The sequence below is a fragment of the Myotis daubentonii genome, chromosome 1 (genome assembly GCF_963259705.1).
Source record: "Myotis daubentonii chromosome 1, mMyoDau2.1, whole genome shotgun sequence".
Lineage (NCBI taxonomy): Eukaryota > Metazoa > Chordata > Mammalia > Chiroptera > Vespertilionidae > Myotis > Myotis daubentonii.
In genome coordinates, this window is record NC_081840.1 from 125,708,190 (window position 1) to 125,724,764 (window position 16,575).

The 16,575-nt window shown below is 39.6% G+C and overlaps 1 protein-coding gene across 1 annotated transcript in view; it reads left to right on the top strand.

Moving 5' to 3' along the window:
* Positions 1-561: 561 nt before the first annotated feature.
* The window catches only part of LOC132233646 (sodium/hydrogen exchanger 9B1-like), a 43,549-nt gene continuing 27,535 nt past the window's right edge, over positions 562-16,575 (top strand). Inside the window, exons 1-3 of the mRNA XM_059694702.1 lie at positions 562-754; positions 1,891-2,033; positions 3,290-3,417. Coding sequence (XP_059550685.1) covers positions 562-754; positions 1,891-2,033; positions 3,290-3,417 — 464 coding nt within the window. The remainder of the gene's footprint in view (positions 755-1,890; positions 2,034-3,289; positions 3,418-16,575) is intronic.

Consider the following 16,575-nt stretch of genomic DNA (forward strand, 5'->3'; position numbering starts at 1 on the left):
CAAATTCATGTATTAAGTCTAGTAGCTTTTTGATGGAGTCTTAGGGTTTTGTATGTATAATATCATGTCGTCTGCAAATAAGGACAGTTTTACTTCCTCTTTTCCAATTTGGATGCCTTTTATTTCTTCTTGCCTAATTGCAATGGCTAACACTTCCAGTACTATGTTGAACAGGAGTGGTGAGAGGGGGCATCCCTGTCATTTGTATTTCTGTGGGGTCTGTTGTTATTTCGCCTCTATCGTTTCTAATTTTGCTTATTTGGGTCCTCTCTCTTTGCTTCTTGGTGAGTTTGGCTAGAGGTTTGTCAATCTTGTTTTTCCTTTCAAAGAACCAGCTCTTGGAGAGGGAAAAGAGGTCAGTGCCCCTGACTAAACAGTAAGGTATTACATGTTTTAAAAATTCTTGTGGCACACCAGTTGAAAACCAGTGGTCTACACTATGTATCTTTAGATAGCACTGGCTATTAATAAGATATTTGATAAAATATAATCCATTTTCAGATGTCTGTCTGTCTCTCTCTCTCTCTCTCTCTCTCTATATATATATATATATATATATGTATGTATTTTTTTTATATTTCAGGAACTTTACTTGTTGTGATATGGTTTGCAATCTCATCAATCTCAAGCCCTGACCATTACCCTGATAAAAATTCATTTCAACTATTATTTGTCTTTTGTTGTTCCGTAATTGGGGGGAAACTTTTGGAAGTCATTAGAATACCTTCAGTGCCTCCACTTCCACCTCTTTTTGGTAAGGGTATAATTAACTCTAATTTCTTTTTATTGATTACATGTAAATTATGAGCATATTCTAGTCAGAATAAATATAATTTAGAAATTTTTTAATGTAATATAATTTATATAGCATCTTCATATGTGTATGTATTGTATATGTGTGGATATATAGCTAATTTATAGAAGTATTCTCTTTATATATATACCCACATTTTTCCTGAAATATATTTTTAAAATAACTTAAATATACTCAGTATATGATTCTTGTTGCTTTATCATTTAATAGCACATTTTTTACTTAATTTTAAATGTATCATAGAAAAAAATTAGGGAAACACTGATTTTTTCTGTAGATAACCTAATTCAATTACAAATTCAAATATTATAGTGTCTATAGCATCAAAAAGTCTTACAGTTTTTGAGTAAGCTGTTTGGGCATCTCCACTATGTGTATTCATAGATATATCATCTGCCTGACCTGTTTTATACCTATTTCTTCATCACCTTTTTACATAACCTCCAGGTGGACAGAGGAAAATTAATGAAGAACTATCAGAGATGTCTCATATCTTCTAAGTATTCAGTCCATCCAAATATTCAGTAAAATTGTAATAGTAATAATCTCCATTTTATTTCTAACACCCTATGTCCATTACACTCTTTCAGCACTTCCTAAGTATTCGTTGAATCTTCTCCTCTTCAAAATTTGACTCTTGTTCTAACTTAAGCAATATTTCCAACTGTACTATGGACTATGGTAGAGTCTTTTCAATGGTCTCTCCTCCAATTTTATGTCTGTCTATTCACCAAGACCATCACATAGTAAATGCAAGAGTCATTATGTCACTTCCTGCCTAAAACTTTCCCATGATGCCTTACTCTGCCAAAGCAGGTGGGAGTGTGGAGTGGGAGTATATATTCACAATCTGAGGCCCATTCTCCTGCCCATTCTCTCACTCCCATTTTTGCCTCCATTAAGATATATCATTTTTTACTTCCATTTCTTTATGCTGTCCCCTCTACTTGTGTGTAACTTGCCCTTCACCAAAGTAATGAAAGACATAGTGTGTTTGAAAAAGGGAAATTAAACATTTCTGTTTTCCTCTTGGAAAAATGAACTGAATCAAACACGATTTATTTTCTTTTTTGAAGGGATGTTATTGGCTGGTTTTGCCATTAGGAATGCTCCATATATCAGTGAGCGCATCCATGTTAGTAAGGAGTGGTCTTCAACTTTAAGAAATATTGCCCTTACCCTTATCCTAATAAAAGCTGGACTTGGACTCGATCTACAGGTAGATTTCCCATCGTACCGTGAGTAAAGTTACTTTAAATATTAGAGGCTGATAGAAAAGAAAAAGAGGAAGAATTTTTGTTATAGCTATTTCAAGTGGAATCTGTAAGCAAAACTAAGATACAGAACAAAAATTTGCAGAAATATTGGCACCTTAATTTATACTTCTTGTCATTATTACTGATATGAAATCACTGTGATGTAAGATCTCCATTAGAGATAGTCTTTAATTATTTGCATAGAGATAAATGGCCCTTATCCAGAATTTGTATTTGGGAGTTGTGGCTCTTCTATGGAGAACTGTTTGCTTTTTAGTTAACAAAGGATAAAGTACCCTATAAAAGTTTTTTGCTTTCATTTTACGTTTTTTTTCAGAGAGATTAAAAATTTCAATAATATTTTTGTTTTATGATTTTTCCCTATAAAAGTATGTTCCTGATTATTTTTGCATTATTGTAAAAGCTAATCTTTTATAACATTTTCTAAAATATTATTATCTAGGGATCATAAATCTATTTGGGTTTTAAAAAGATTCACATAACAGCTTCTCAAATAGATGTGACAAATATATAAATTTAGTGGTACTATCTCAGGAGTATAAATAATTATAGACAGTGCTAATTAATTACGTTCTCCAATAGAAAGTTTAAACCAATGAAAACATTTTAATGTTCTCCCTTTTAGTTAATTATGCAGCTTCTAAGTAATTTTCTTTTTATCATGTTGATATTTTTTATTTACAGTTATTAAGTTAATCAAATAGTTCATCTCTGAAAGTTAACTGATGGATATAAACCTATACTTTCATTATACTGTTTACTAGGAAGATTAAGGGAGATAGTTATTTAAGCACAAAGAAATTGATCTTTTTTAACAATTAAAATACAACAGTGTTTGGCCCTGGCCAGGTAGCTCAGTTGGTTAGAGCATCCTCTTGCTACGCCAAGGTTGGTAGTTCGATTCCTAGTCAGGGCACATACAAGAATCAACCAATGAATGCATAAATGAGTGGATTGACAAGTCAATCTCTCTCTCTCTCTCTCTCTCAAATCAATTAAAAATAAATTTGATAAAATGTGTAGTGGTTTGTAATCCAATCTATCATGACATATAAAATGATTTGTATGAACATTTCAATCCCAGGAACAATCAGGAAGACTTAATTTAGTCTAAGACTATATATTTTAAAATTTGCTTAAATAATTTTCTTGCTGGCCATTATAAGTGTGTCTAAATATGACTGTGTTTATATTTCAGGCTTTGAAGCGTTTGACGAGAGTTTGTGTAAGGTTGTCCTTGGGGCCATGCCTCATGGAGGCATTTTCAACTGCTGTTATTTCCCACTTCCTTTTGAATTTTCCCTGGCAATGGGGATTTCTTTTAGGGTAATTTTTTTTCTCATTTTTCCCTATGAAAATATTTAGTTAAGGATATTTGGTTTAAAAGTATTGATATAATCAGAATATTGCACAGATAAGATTCTCATTAGAATCATTTTCATAGTGGTAGAACACCTTGGAAATCAGTAGGTCAGAAGCAGTCATGTTCTAAAATTACCATATCCTTGACAAGCATGTATAATGTCTAAATGTTAATACAATTCACCTCATTGATTTATTCATTCTCTCCTATATTGTAATCTTACTCTGTTTTTAATCTATCTAATGGCCTCTTCTACACTACATGTACATATAACATATACATATATGTGAGGGAATTTGTATAAAGATAGATATTATAAGCAAAAATTACTCTTCTCTAGATCCAATGTCACATCTATTATTTTCCACCATCCATTTTCATTCATATCCAGATCCTTCAGAATAATAGACTACAATTCCTATCTCTGGATCTTGAACTTCTCTTCATTTTTCCATCCATTTAACTTTTGCCTCCACATATCCATTCCAATGAAACTTATAGCAAAGTTTACCCATTATATACATACTGCCAAATTTAATGAATCTTTTAAATTAAACTTTATTATTTTTTAGAAAAGCCTTTTGAGCATGCCTTCAAATCCTACTGCCCATTCCCCTACCCAAAATAACAACTCTTTTTTAAAAAATATATTTTATTGATTTCTTACAGAGAGGAAGGGAGAGGGATAGTTAGAAACATCGATGAGAGAGAAACATCGATCAGCTGCCTCCTGCACACCTCCCACTGGGGATGTGCCCACAACCAACGTACATGACCTTGACTGGAATCGAACCTGGGACCCTTCAGTCCACAGGCCAATGCTCTATCCACTGAGCCAAACCGGTTAGGGCAATGACAACTCTTATGAGTTTATATCATTCTAGGCTTCTAAATCTTCATGAAGAAAGGAGTATAATTTTGTATATTTTTATGTCATATCTTCTATCTGTGACTAACCTGTTCATACATATCCTTTGTCCATTTTTCTATTCAGTTATTTTTCTTTTTCATTCATTATATCAAATCTTTGTGTGTTATAGGAATTGAAAATATCTAGTCCCAGTGTACCACTAGATATTTAACTTTGCTTATAATAACTTTTAAATCTAAAAATATTTTATTACTTCCAACAGATAGAATGTTCACTACATAGAACCATTCACTTGACCTTGAAAATAAAAAATAAAGAGTGAGTGGAGGGAGTCAGAGTATAGCTGCTTTTGATATACCAAAGTGTTTTAAACATAACAAATTTTAACAATATTTCTCTTTATGTTTAATATGAGTCATTCAGAATGTCCTTCTTGCCCCTAGTGACAAATATATTCCTCTGTATTTAATTCTTATTACTTCCACTAGCTCTGTTTAAAAAAATTTTAAACAGTTAGAATTTTTATGTGTGGGGATCCAGCTACATTTTTTTCCACATGAATAGGTAATGTCTCAACACCATTTACAGAAAAGCTTTTTCTTCCCACACTGATTTCAAATGTCAATTTTATTCTGTAACCAACCCCTTAGATTTGTTTCTATACTTTGTATTCTGTTTTCCTCCATCTATTTTGTCTGGTTTCTGTGTCACTATTACACAATTTTAACAATTTTACTTCCCACAAAAATACGTTGTTTGTACTTTAACTGGGTTTTTCATTCTAAGCTCTTATTCTCCCAAATAAATTTTAGAATCAGTTATTAAAGTTCAATGGAAAATACTGAAAGGATATTCTTTTTTTCTTTAATTAAACCTTTATTTTTCAGATTATTACAGATGTTCCTCTTTTTCCCCCCCATAGCTCCCCTCCACCCGGATCCCACCCCACCCTCTGCCCTTACCCCCACCCCCCGTCCTCACCCATAGGTGTATGATTTTTGTCCAGTCTCTTCCTGCACCCCCCACAGCCCTTTTCCCCCAAGAATTGTCAGTCCACTCCCTTTCTATGCCCCTGATTCTATTATATTCACCAGTTTATTCTGTTCATCAGATTATTTATTCACTTGATCTTTAGATTCACTTGTTGATAGATATGTATTTGTTGTTCATAATTTGTATCTTTACCTTTTTCTTCTTCTTCCTCTTCTTAAAAGATACCTTTCAGCATTTCATATAATACTGGTTTGGTGGGGATGAACTCCTTTAGCTTTTTCTTATCTGTGAAGCTCTTTATCTGGTCTTCACTTCTGAATGATAGCTTTGCTGGGTAAAGTAATCTTGGTTGTAGGTTCTTGGTATTCATCACTTTGAATATTTCTTGCCACTCCCTTCTGGCCTGCATAGTTTCTGTTGAGAAATCAGCTGATAGTCATATGGGTACTCCCTTGTAGGTAACTGACTTTTTGTTTCTTGCTGCTTTTAAGATTCTCTCTTTGTCTTTTGCTCTTGGCATTTTAATTATGATGTGTCTTGGTGTGGTCCTCTTTGGATTCCTTTTGTTTGGGGTTCTCTGTGCATCCTGGACTTGTAAGTCTCTTTCTTTCACCAGGTAGGGGAAGTTTTCCGTCATTATGTCTTCAAATAGGTTTTCAATATCTTGCTCTCTCTCTTCTTCTGGCACCCCCATAATTTGGATGTTGGTACACTTGAAGTTGTCCCAGAGGCTCCTTACACTATCTTCATATTTTTGGATTCTTTTTTCTTTTTGTTTTTCCGGTCGGGTGTTTTTTGCTTCTTCGTATTTCAAATCTTTGACTTGATTCTTGGGATCCTCTAGTCTGCTGTTCGTTCTCTGTATAATATTCTTTACTTCAGTCAGTGTATGCTTAATTTCTTCTTGGTCCTTTTTCATAACCTCGAGGGTCTTACTAGATTTATTGAGGGTCTCACTAAATTTATCGGCAGTTTCTAGGAAATACTTGAAAAACCTTATAACCGTGATTTTGAACTCTATATCCAGTAGTTTGCTTTCCTCCATTTCCGTCATTTGTGACCTGTTTCTTTGTCTCCGCATTTTTTATGCTTCCCTGTGTTGATAGAGTGGCTTTCTGTACTAGGTGTCCTGTAGGGCCCAGTGGCTCAGCCTCCCCAAATACCTGAGGTGTACACTCCTGGTGCACCCCTTTGTGGGCTTGGTGCACAGTCTTGTTGTAGTTAAGCCTTGATTGTTGTAGGTATCACTGGGAGGAATTGAACTCCAGGCCAATTGGCTGTGAGATTCAGCTGTGTCTACAGTGGGAGAACTTCTGTGCTGGAGACACCCTTCTGGGGCAAGACTTGCTTCAGTGGGGCTTTGGTGCTCACTGAGTCTGCCCCCTGGGTGTGTCCCTTATGGATCTGAGGAGTTGTAATCTGGATGGTCCCAATCTGACCACTGGGTACAATGGTTCTTGGATCTCTAAGGAGGTGCTAATTTAGACTCTGCCTGAGGCTACCCAGCAGGAGCTACAGAGAGATCTGCAGATTCCTCTTATTTTTTGGGGGTTTGGAGGTGCCCAGATGAGGCCCAGCTGTGAAACAATGCAAGCTTCTGTGGGGCCTTGGGCTTTCTTTTGGATGTTCTGGGTCTCTCTGACCCAGCTGCAGTTTGTTAGGTAATTTTAGATTACAAAGGGCCAGGGCATTCATATGAAAAAGCCTCTGTGCACAGCTTGGGTGGGGCAGAGTCTCAGGGAATCAACAGGGTGGAGCAAACAGCTATGGGTGATCCTCAGCCCTGCCCTAAGAGGCTCCTGGTCTCAGTGTCCCATGGTAATTGCTGCCAGCACCTCTGAGAGAAAGCCACCCTCGAGTTCCGACTGATGCCAGATAGTCCAGTTTCTCCCTGTATGAGTCTGGGTCCCCAGAGACTCACCCAGAACTGGAGTTCAGAGCTGTCGGGAGCTTGAGACTCCTCCCAATTGAAAAAGACAACCGTGTCCTCCGTTGCCAGCCCTTTCCATGCGCCTCCATACCTCTGCACTTTACTTACGCACCTGCTCTGAGTCTCAGTGTGCTTTTCTCTTTCCTTCTAGTTGTAGAATTTCCACTCATCCAGCCTTCCTGTGGTTCTGGATGATGTCCATTCTGTCTTTTAGTTGTAATTTTGAAGTGGTTTTGTAGGCGTTAATTTCAGGTGTTTACCTATGCCACCATCTTGATTTCTCCCTGAAAGGATTTTAATTGGCATAGAACTGAATTAATAAATTAATTGGAAGGATATATGACATCTTTATAATATTAACGCTTTTATACAAAATGTGAAAAATTTCTTCCATTATTCAGGTGTTATTTTTTTTTATTAAATCTTTATTGTTCAGATTATTACAGTTGTTCCTCTTCCCCCCCCCATTACTCCCCTCCACCCAGTTCCCACCCCACCCTCTTCCCTCACTCTCCACCGACTGTCCTCATCCATAGGTGCACAATTTTTGTTCAGTCTCTTCCCGCATCCTTCTCACCCCTTTCCCCCCCAAGAATAGTCAGTCCACTCCCTTTCTATTGCCCCGATTCTATTGTAATCACCAGTTCATTCTGTTCATCAGATTATTCACTTGATTTTCAGCTTCACTTGTTGATAGATGTGTATTTGTTGTTCATAATTTGTATCTGTACCTTTTTCTTCTTCTTCCTCTTCTTAAAGGATACATTTCAGCATTTCATATAATACTGGTTTGGTGGTGATGAACTTCTTTAGCTTTTTCTTATCTGTGAAGCTCTTTATCTGACCTTCAATTCTGAATGATGGCTTTGTTGGATAAAGTAATCTTGGTTGTAGGTTCTTGGCATTCATCACTTTGAATATTTCTTGCCACTCCCTTCTGGCCTGCATAGTTTCTGTTGAGAAATCAGCTGACAGTCGTATGGGTACTCCCTTGTAGGTAACTGAGTTTCTTTCTCTTGCTGTCTTTAAGATTCTCTCTTTGTCTTTTGCCCTTGGCATTTTAATTATGATGTGTCTTGGTGTGGTCCTCTTTGGATTCCTTTTGTTTGGGGTTCTCTGGGCTTCCTGGACTTGTAAGTCTCTTTCTTTCACCAGGTAGGGGAAGTTTTCTTTCATTATGTCTTCAAATAGGTTTTCAATATCTTGCTCTCTCTCTTCCTCTGGCACCCCTATAATTGGGATGTTGGTATGCTTGAAGCTGTCCCAGAGGCTCCTTAAGCTATCTTCGTATTTTCGGATTCTTTTTTCATTTTGCTTTTCCGGTTGGGTGTTTTTTGCTTCTTCATATTTCAAATTGTTGACTTGATTCTTGCGATCCTCTAGTCTGCTGTTGGGATTCTGTATAATATTCTTTATTTCAGTCAGTGTATGCTTAATTTCTAGTTGGTCCTTTATCACAACCTCGAGGGTCTCATTAGATTTCTTATAGGTCTCATTAAGTTTATTGGCAGTTTCTAGAAAATTATTGAAAGACCTTAAAAGTGTGGTTTTAAACTCTATATCCAGTAGTTTGCTTTCCTCCATTTCTATCATTTGTGTCCTTTTTCTTTGTCTCCGCATTTTTTATGCTTCGCTGTGTTGATAAAGTGGTTTTCTGTGCTAAGTGTCCTCTAGGGCCCAGTGGTTCAGCCTCCCCAATTACGTGAGGAGGACACTCTTGGTGCACCCCTTTGTGGGCTTTGTGCACAGTCTTGTTGTAAGTAAGCCTTGATTGTTTTAGGTATCACTGGGAGGAATTGACCTCCAGGCCTGTTGGCTGTGAGAATCAGCTGTGTCTGCAGTGGGAGAACTTCTCTGCTGGAGACACCCCTCCAGGGCAAGACTTTCTTCAATGGGGCTTTGGTGCTCACTGAGTTTGCCCCCTGGGTGTGTCCTTTATGGTTCCACGGAGCTGGAAACTGGATGGTCCTACTCTGACCTCTGGGTACACTGGCTCCTGGCTCTCTAGGGAGGTGCTAATCTAGCCTCTGCCTTAGGCTATCCAGCAAAAGCCTCCCTGCAGGGCTTGGGTGGGGCGGGTCCCACGGGATCAACAGGGCGGGGCTAGCAGTTATGGCTGCTCTCAGAGGGTCCGCTTCTCAGTGTCTAGGCATTCCCTGCTATCTTTTCCGAGAGAAAGCTGCCCTCGAGTTCTGACCAATGCCAGATAGTCCCGCTTCTTCCCTATGAGTCTGGGTCCCCAGAGACTCACCCGGAACTGGAGCTCATAGCCTGAGACTCCCTTCTGATTGAAAACGACAATCGCGCCCTCAGCTGCCAGCCTGCTCCGCATGCACCTCCGCACCTTAGTATTTTACTTCTGCACCGCGCCTCCTCTGAGTCTTGGTATGCTTTTCTCTTTCCTTCTAGAATTTCCTTGTAGAATTTCCACTCAGCTAGCCTTCCTGTAGTTCTGGATGATGTCCGTTCCGTCTCTTAGTTGTACTTTTGAAGTGGTTGTTCGAGGCAGCAAACTCCGGTGCTTACCTATGCCGCCATCTTGGTTTCTCATTCAGGTGTTATCTTAAGTACTACAGTGTTTATGCTTTTTATAAAGGCTAGACTATTTCATAATTGAGGTATTTTGTGTTCATTGATATTGTAGATAAACTATTTTTTCATAACATTTTCTAATTATTTTTTAACTGTATATGAAAGTTACTAATTTTTAGAATCACTTTTATTGAGGAATAATTTACATACAATAAAATGAGCACCCATTTTCCACTGAACATTTCAGTGAGTTTTGACAAGTTTATATGCCTGTGTAACCACCTGCCAATTGAAGAACAACACAGTTTCATTACCCCATAAAATTCTCATCATGCTCCAGTCAATTGCATTCTGGCTCCAGTCAAACCATAATCTACTTTCTGTCATAGTACATTGGAATTTTTTAAGCATTTTAAGTGAATGTAATTACATAATAGTTACTGTTTTTTTTCTGACTTCTTTTGGTCAGCAAGTTGTTTTTGAGATGCATCCATATTATGGCTAGTAGTTCATTCTATTTTATTGCAGAGTAGATTTCGTGGTATGAATATACCACCAACTTTATTCATCTGCTTGTTGGTGGATATTGGAATTGTTTCAAGTTTGGAGCTATTACTAATAAAGCTGTAACTTTCACATTCAAGTCTTTGGGTAAGCATTTGTTTTCATTTTTTGGGAAATAGCTAGGAGTAAAATTGCTAGGTCAGCCTTCCTGCTGTTGTTTGACAGTCTGTTCGAGGCTGTTCTGCCTCTGTATCTATTTTTGTTCATCAGTTTATAATGCTCTTTATTATCCATAAATGAATGAGATCATGTATTTTTCTTTCATTGACTGGCTTATTTTACTTAGCATAATGCTCTCGAGTTCCATTCATGCTGTGGCAAATGGTAAGAATTTCTTCTTTTTTACAGCAGCATAGTATTCCATTGTGTATATGTACCACAGTTTTCTAATCCATTCATCTGCTGATGGGCACTTAGGCTGTTTCCAGATCTTCGCTATGGTAAATTGTGCTGCTCTGAACATAGGAATGCATATATTCTTTCTGATTGGTGTTTCTGTTTTCTTGGGATATATTTCTAGAAGTGGGATCACTGGGTCAAATGGCAGTTCCATTTTTAACTTTTTGAGGAAACTCCATACTGTTATCTACAGTGGCTGCACCAGTCTGCATTCCCACCAGCAGTGCACAAGTGTTCCCTTTTCTCCGCATCCTCTCCAGCACTTGTTGTTTGTTGATTTGTTGCTGATAGCCATTCTGATAGGTGTGAGATGATACCTCATTGTTGTTTTGATTTGTATCTCTTGGATGATTAGGGAGCATATGTCTCTTGGCTTTCTAAATGTCCTCTTTTGAAAAGTGTCTATTTAGGTCCTTTGCCCAGTTTTTTATTGGATAGTTTTTCTTCCTTTTGTTAACTTGTATGAGTTCCTTAGAAATGTTGGAGATTAAACCCTATTAGTGATAACATTAGCGAATATGTTCTCCCATGCAGTGAGCTTTCTTGTTGTTTTGTTGATGGTTTCTTTTGCTGTGCAGAAGCTTTTTATTTTGATGTAGCCCCATTTGTTTATTTTCTCTTTAGTTTCCACTGCCCTAGGAGCTGTATCAGTGAAGAAATTCTTTCGGCATATGTTTGCGATTTCGCTGCCTGTGTATTACTCTAGTATTTTCATGGTTTCCCATCTTACATTTAAGTCATTTATCCATTTTGAGTTTATTTTTGTGTATGGTGTAAGTTGGTGGTCTAGTTTCATTTTTTTGCATCTATCTGTCCAATTTTCCCAACACCATTTATTGAAGAGACTGTTTTTGATTCCATTGTATGTTCTTGCCTCCTTTGTCAAATACTAATTGAGCATATTGGTTTGGGTCAATTTCTGGGTTCTCCATTCTATTCCATTGATCTATATGTCTGTTTTTGTGCCAGTACCAGGCAGTTTTGAGAACAGTGGCTTTGTAATACAGCTTGATATCTGGTATTGAGATCCCACCTACTTTGTTCTTCTTTCTCAGGATCACTGGAGCTATTTGGGGTCTTATTTTATTCCAGCTGAATTTTTGGAGAGTTCTTTCTAGGTCTGTGAAATATGCCATTGGTATTTTAATGGGAAGTGCATTGACTTTATAGACTGCTTTGGGTAGTCTGGACATTCTAATGATGTTGATTCTACCAATGCGTGAACATGGTATGTTCTTCCATATGTTTATGACTTCCTCTATCTCTTTTTTCAACGTCCTGTAGTTTTCTGAGTAGAGGTCTTTTACCTCTTTAGTTAGGTTTATTCCCAGGTATCTTAATTTTTTTGGTGCGATGGTAAATGGGATTGCTTTTTTAGTCTCTCTTTCTGTAAGTTCAATATTGGTGTATAGAAATGCCATAGATTTCTTGGCATTGATTTTGTATCCTGCTGCATTGCCGAATTCATTTATTAAGCCTAATAGTTTTTTGATTGAGTCTTCAGCGTTTTTTTATGTACAATATCATGTCATCTGTGAATAAGGACAGTTTTACTTCTTCTTTTCCAGTTTGGATGCCTTTTATTTCTTCTTCTTGTCTAATTGCAATGGCTAATACTTCCAGTGCTATGTCGAACAGGAGTGGTGAGAGTGGGCATCCCTGTCTTGTTCCTGTTCTTAAGGGAAATGAATTTAGTTTTTGCCCATTGAGTATGATGTTGGCTGTGGGATTGTCATTATGGCTTTTATTATGTTGATGTATGATCTTTCTATTCCCACCTTGCTGAGAGATTTTATCAAAAATGGGTGTTGGATTTTGTCAAATGCTTTTTCTGCATCAATTGGTATGATTATGTGGTTTTTCTCTCTCAATTTGTTTATGTAATGTATCACGTTTATTGATGGCTGCTGATCCTCAAATGGTGGCAGGATGCTCACCCAGCTCCTGCTCGTCGGACAGGTGCAGACTGGGTGTGGCTGCTGCTCCTTGGACCAGTGTGGCCTGTGCAGGGCTGCCGCTCCTCAGATGTGGTCAGTCTATCTGTTCGTGTGGCTGCTACTCCTTGGATGGGGGTGAGCTGCTTGGGCGGCTGCAACTCCTTGGGCCGGAGTGAGCTGCACATGTGGTTGCTGTTCCTCATACAGGGGCTGTCTGCTCACGTGGCTGCTGCTCCTCAGACGGGGGATGGGCCGCTCACCCACCTGCTGCTCATCGGACAGGTGCAGGCTGCGTGTGTCTGCTGCTCCTTGGACCAGTGTGGAGTGCGCAAGGGCTACCAGTCCTCAGATGTGGGTTGTCTGCTCGTGTGGCTGCTGCTCCTCAGACTGGGGGAGGCTGCTTGGGTGGCTACTGCTCCTTGAATGGGAGCGGGCTGCTTGCGGTGATGCTGTTCCTTGTATGGGTATGGGCTGCTCACACCACTGCTGCTCCTCGTATGGAGGCATGTTGCTCGTGCAGCTGCTGCTCCTTGGATGGGAGCAGGTTTCTTGCACACCTACTGCTCCTCAGACAGGAGGAGGTTGTGGGCTGCACAGCTGCTGCTCCTCGGATGAAGGCGGGCTGTGTGGGGCTGCCACTCCTCAATCGTGGGCAGGCTGCTTGTGTGGCTGCTGCTCCTTAGCTGGGGCAGGCTGTTCATGTGGTTGCTGCTCCTCGGACAAGGGAGTGGGCCGCTCACACAGCTGACAGCTGCTGCTCCTTGGACTGGGGCAGGCCACGTGAGGCTTCTGCTCTTAGCCCTGGGGCAGGCTGCTCGTGGGGCTGCTGCTCCTTGGACAGGATTGGGCTGCTCATGTGTCTGCTGCTTGCATGGTTTAGTGCCCTGGGCTGAGGCATTTGGCCGGTCATGGGGGAGCACGCTTCAGATCTCACAGAAGCCTGTGCCCAGGGTGGCTGGAGACTCGTTGACCATGGGACCACAGCTAAAGTAGCAGGTCCCTGGCAGGGGTGTCTTTAGAGTCCCAGGTGTTATCTGAGGGCACCCTGGGTAGGGTTGAGGCCTGGCTCCCAGTTACAGCAGCTCTCCCCTTATAAACGCTAGGCTTCTGGGGATGAGCCAGCCTCCTGGAACTGCTTACACAGTAGCAGAGGCTGCCTAGTTAGGCAAGCCCGTTTAGCCTGACCCCGAAGGCCCTGTGGGATCTATCTGTGCCTCACTCACATACACACACACAGCCTACATGACCACACACTCCTCTTTTGTCCCTCACTGACTCATGCTCTCTCCCTTACTGCTGCCTTCTTCCTGCCTCTGTAGTTGGGTCTGGGGTGTTATTGACCCATTTGTGGATGGAGTTTCCTCTCCAGGTGTTTGGTTATGAGGCTCACTCTCTAGCACCTGGCCAGACAGGATATAATTCACCTCGACAAGACACAACACAAAGGGACCAAAGCATGAATGTACTCACGACAATAATAACCTTACTGTAAGTGACCACCTGAGAAAGGAGAATTCGGGGTGAGAAAAGAGAGCACAAATGATATCGAAGAGAGAAAAAAAGATGAGAGAAAAGAAGAAATGAGAAAAGGAAAAAAAAATATATATGGAAAACACCACAGAACCAATACATAAACAAACAAAACAAACAAACAAACAATAATAATAATAATATAATTTTAAAAAAGAAAAAAGAAAAAAAAATACAAACACCAAACCCCCAGCAAAGAGGGTGGGGGCAGAATCTGTAGATGCTGAGCTTATATATAGAAGATAAGGTTAAGAGTTGTATGAATATGTTGAGGATCTCACTTCAGTATAGAGGAAGTAGAAAGGGGATGGGTGGATAAGAGGAAAGAGAACGAGAAAAAATAATAAATTTATGAAAAGTTTGATTTCAAAAATGGTATAAAATAGCAATTAAAATAAAATAGAGTGATGGAAAAATAATGTGAAAAGAAATAGAAAATAAAGCAACAAACAAAAACAGGAAAACAAGGAAAAAAAAGAGATAACAAAGTCATAAAAGAGAAATAAAATAAAAATGAAAAAGTGAAGTGTTCCTTTGGCTGACTTAATATCCCAGTCCTCTGTACTGTAGTGTTTCTCAGGATCCGATTGCTGTGACTGAAAGTCTCTAGTCCAGCCCCTTTGTGCTCTTGGGGACTATTTAAGTTTTTGTTTTTTTAATCCTTTGACCAATCAGGGTGGAATCTGGGTGTGGCTGTATTAGTTGCCTGGATACTGGAGGGGAGGGGCTATCTTTTCAGGGCAAAATGGCTGCCCAGGTCCCAGGCTCAGGGATAACTCAGCTCCAAAGTCGCTGCCACTACTCCTGGATCCCTCTCTCCCCAGATTCCACAATTCCGCACCTTCTCCCACACTCCAGCCACGGGTAAATGTCTGTATCTGAAAGGTCCTATGAACTAGGCTCTATGAAGAAGGGTACAAGCCACAGAGGCCGGAGAGGCTGCACCTCTCTCTGTGCACTCTCCTGCTGGCACTCTTCAGGCTTCACTGACTGTAGACCCAGATCTAGAGTCCCCTGTGAGGAGGAAAGGCTGTTCCTCTGCAAGCTCTTCTGCCAGCACTCCTCAGCCTTTCCTGACTGTAGACCCAGATCTAGAATCCCCTGCCAACCAGCAGTCCTTTGTTCCTTTTTATCCACTGTGCCCATCCCAAGGGACGTGGCCCAAGCCCATGCTGTGTGGATTCCCTCTGATCCTCAGGGCTCCGAGGTCTGGCCAAATATCCTTCCCAGAGTCTTGACTTTACCTTTCTCCAGGAGTCCTCTGCCTTTCCCGGCTGCAAATTGTCTCCCAGCTGAATTTCCTCTGCCAATTCAGGCTGGATGTTACTTGTTTCAGCTGCTCACCCTATCCGCTATGGGACAAGGCACAGGACATGTCTGTCTATACCACCACCATTTTGTCTTTCTAGAGGATATTTTTTCATTGTTGTTTTTTTTTTTCCATTTTTCTAGAGAGAGTGGGAGGGAGAGGGAGAGACAGAGAGAAACATCAATGTGAAAGACACACATCAGATGCAAGTCCATCTGATTTACATGCCCTTGACCAGAATCAAACCCAGGACTCTTCAGTCCATGGGCCAGTGCTCTATCTCCTGAGCCAAACTAGCTAGGGCAGAAATGTAGAGATTTGTAAGACATAGCCCTGTCCTGAAAAAAATTCAGTTTCTCCAGGATTACAGGCAGGTAATAGCTAACTGTCATACAGTATGATAACTGCTATGATAGAATTACCCATAAAATCCTACAAGAGCAATAAATTCCTCTAGTTGTGAGGGATGTAAAAAATTATCTCATAGATATTTAAGCTACGCCTTGAAGGATGTGAAAAATTAGTTGGGGACAGAATAATAAACATGAACAAAGGAGGCGTTATCTCTATGCTCCCAAAAGAGAGTTTTTCATGAACACAGAGAAGAATGAATGAATAAGGTGTATTTGGAGAATGATGAAGTATTATATGGTTTGGTTAAAACATTACATGTCATAGAAGGAGAGGTAAGAGAAAAAGCTACATGTATAGGTTGGAGCCAAATTATCAGAGGTCTTATATACTAGGCATAAGTTGTTGGGTTTTTAAGCAGGCAACATACTTAAGTCTGCATTTTACAAAGGTATTTGATAGGATACAGGATTAAGTGGAGAGAAGTTGAGGCTGGAGGTGGGTATTTTAGTTTGAAAACTCTTCATAAAAGATATCAATAAGTTAATGAGTTCTCTCTTATAATAATACAGTAGTAGTGACTTTAGAATATAGGGATTCAGAATATAATTCAGAAGATTTTTTAAAATCCTCACGTGAGGATATGTTTATAGATTTGAGAGAGAGAGAGAGAGAGAGAGAGAAAGGAAGGAAGGGGGAGAGAGA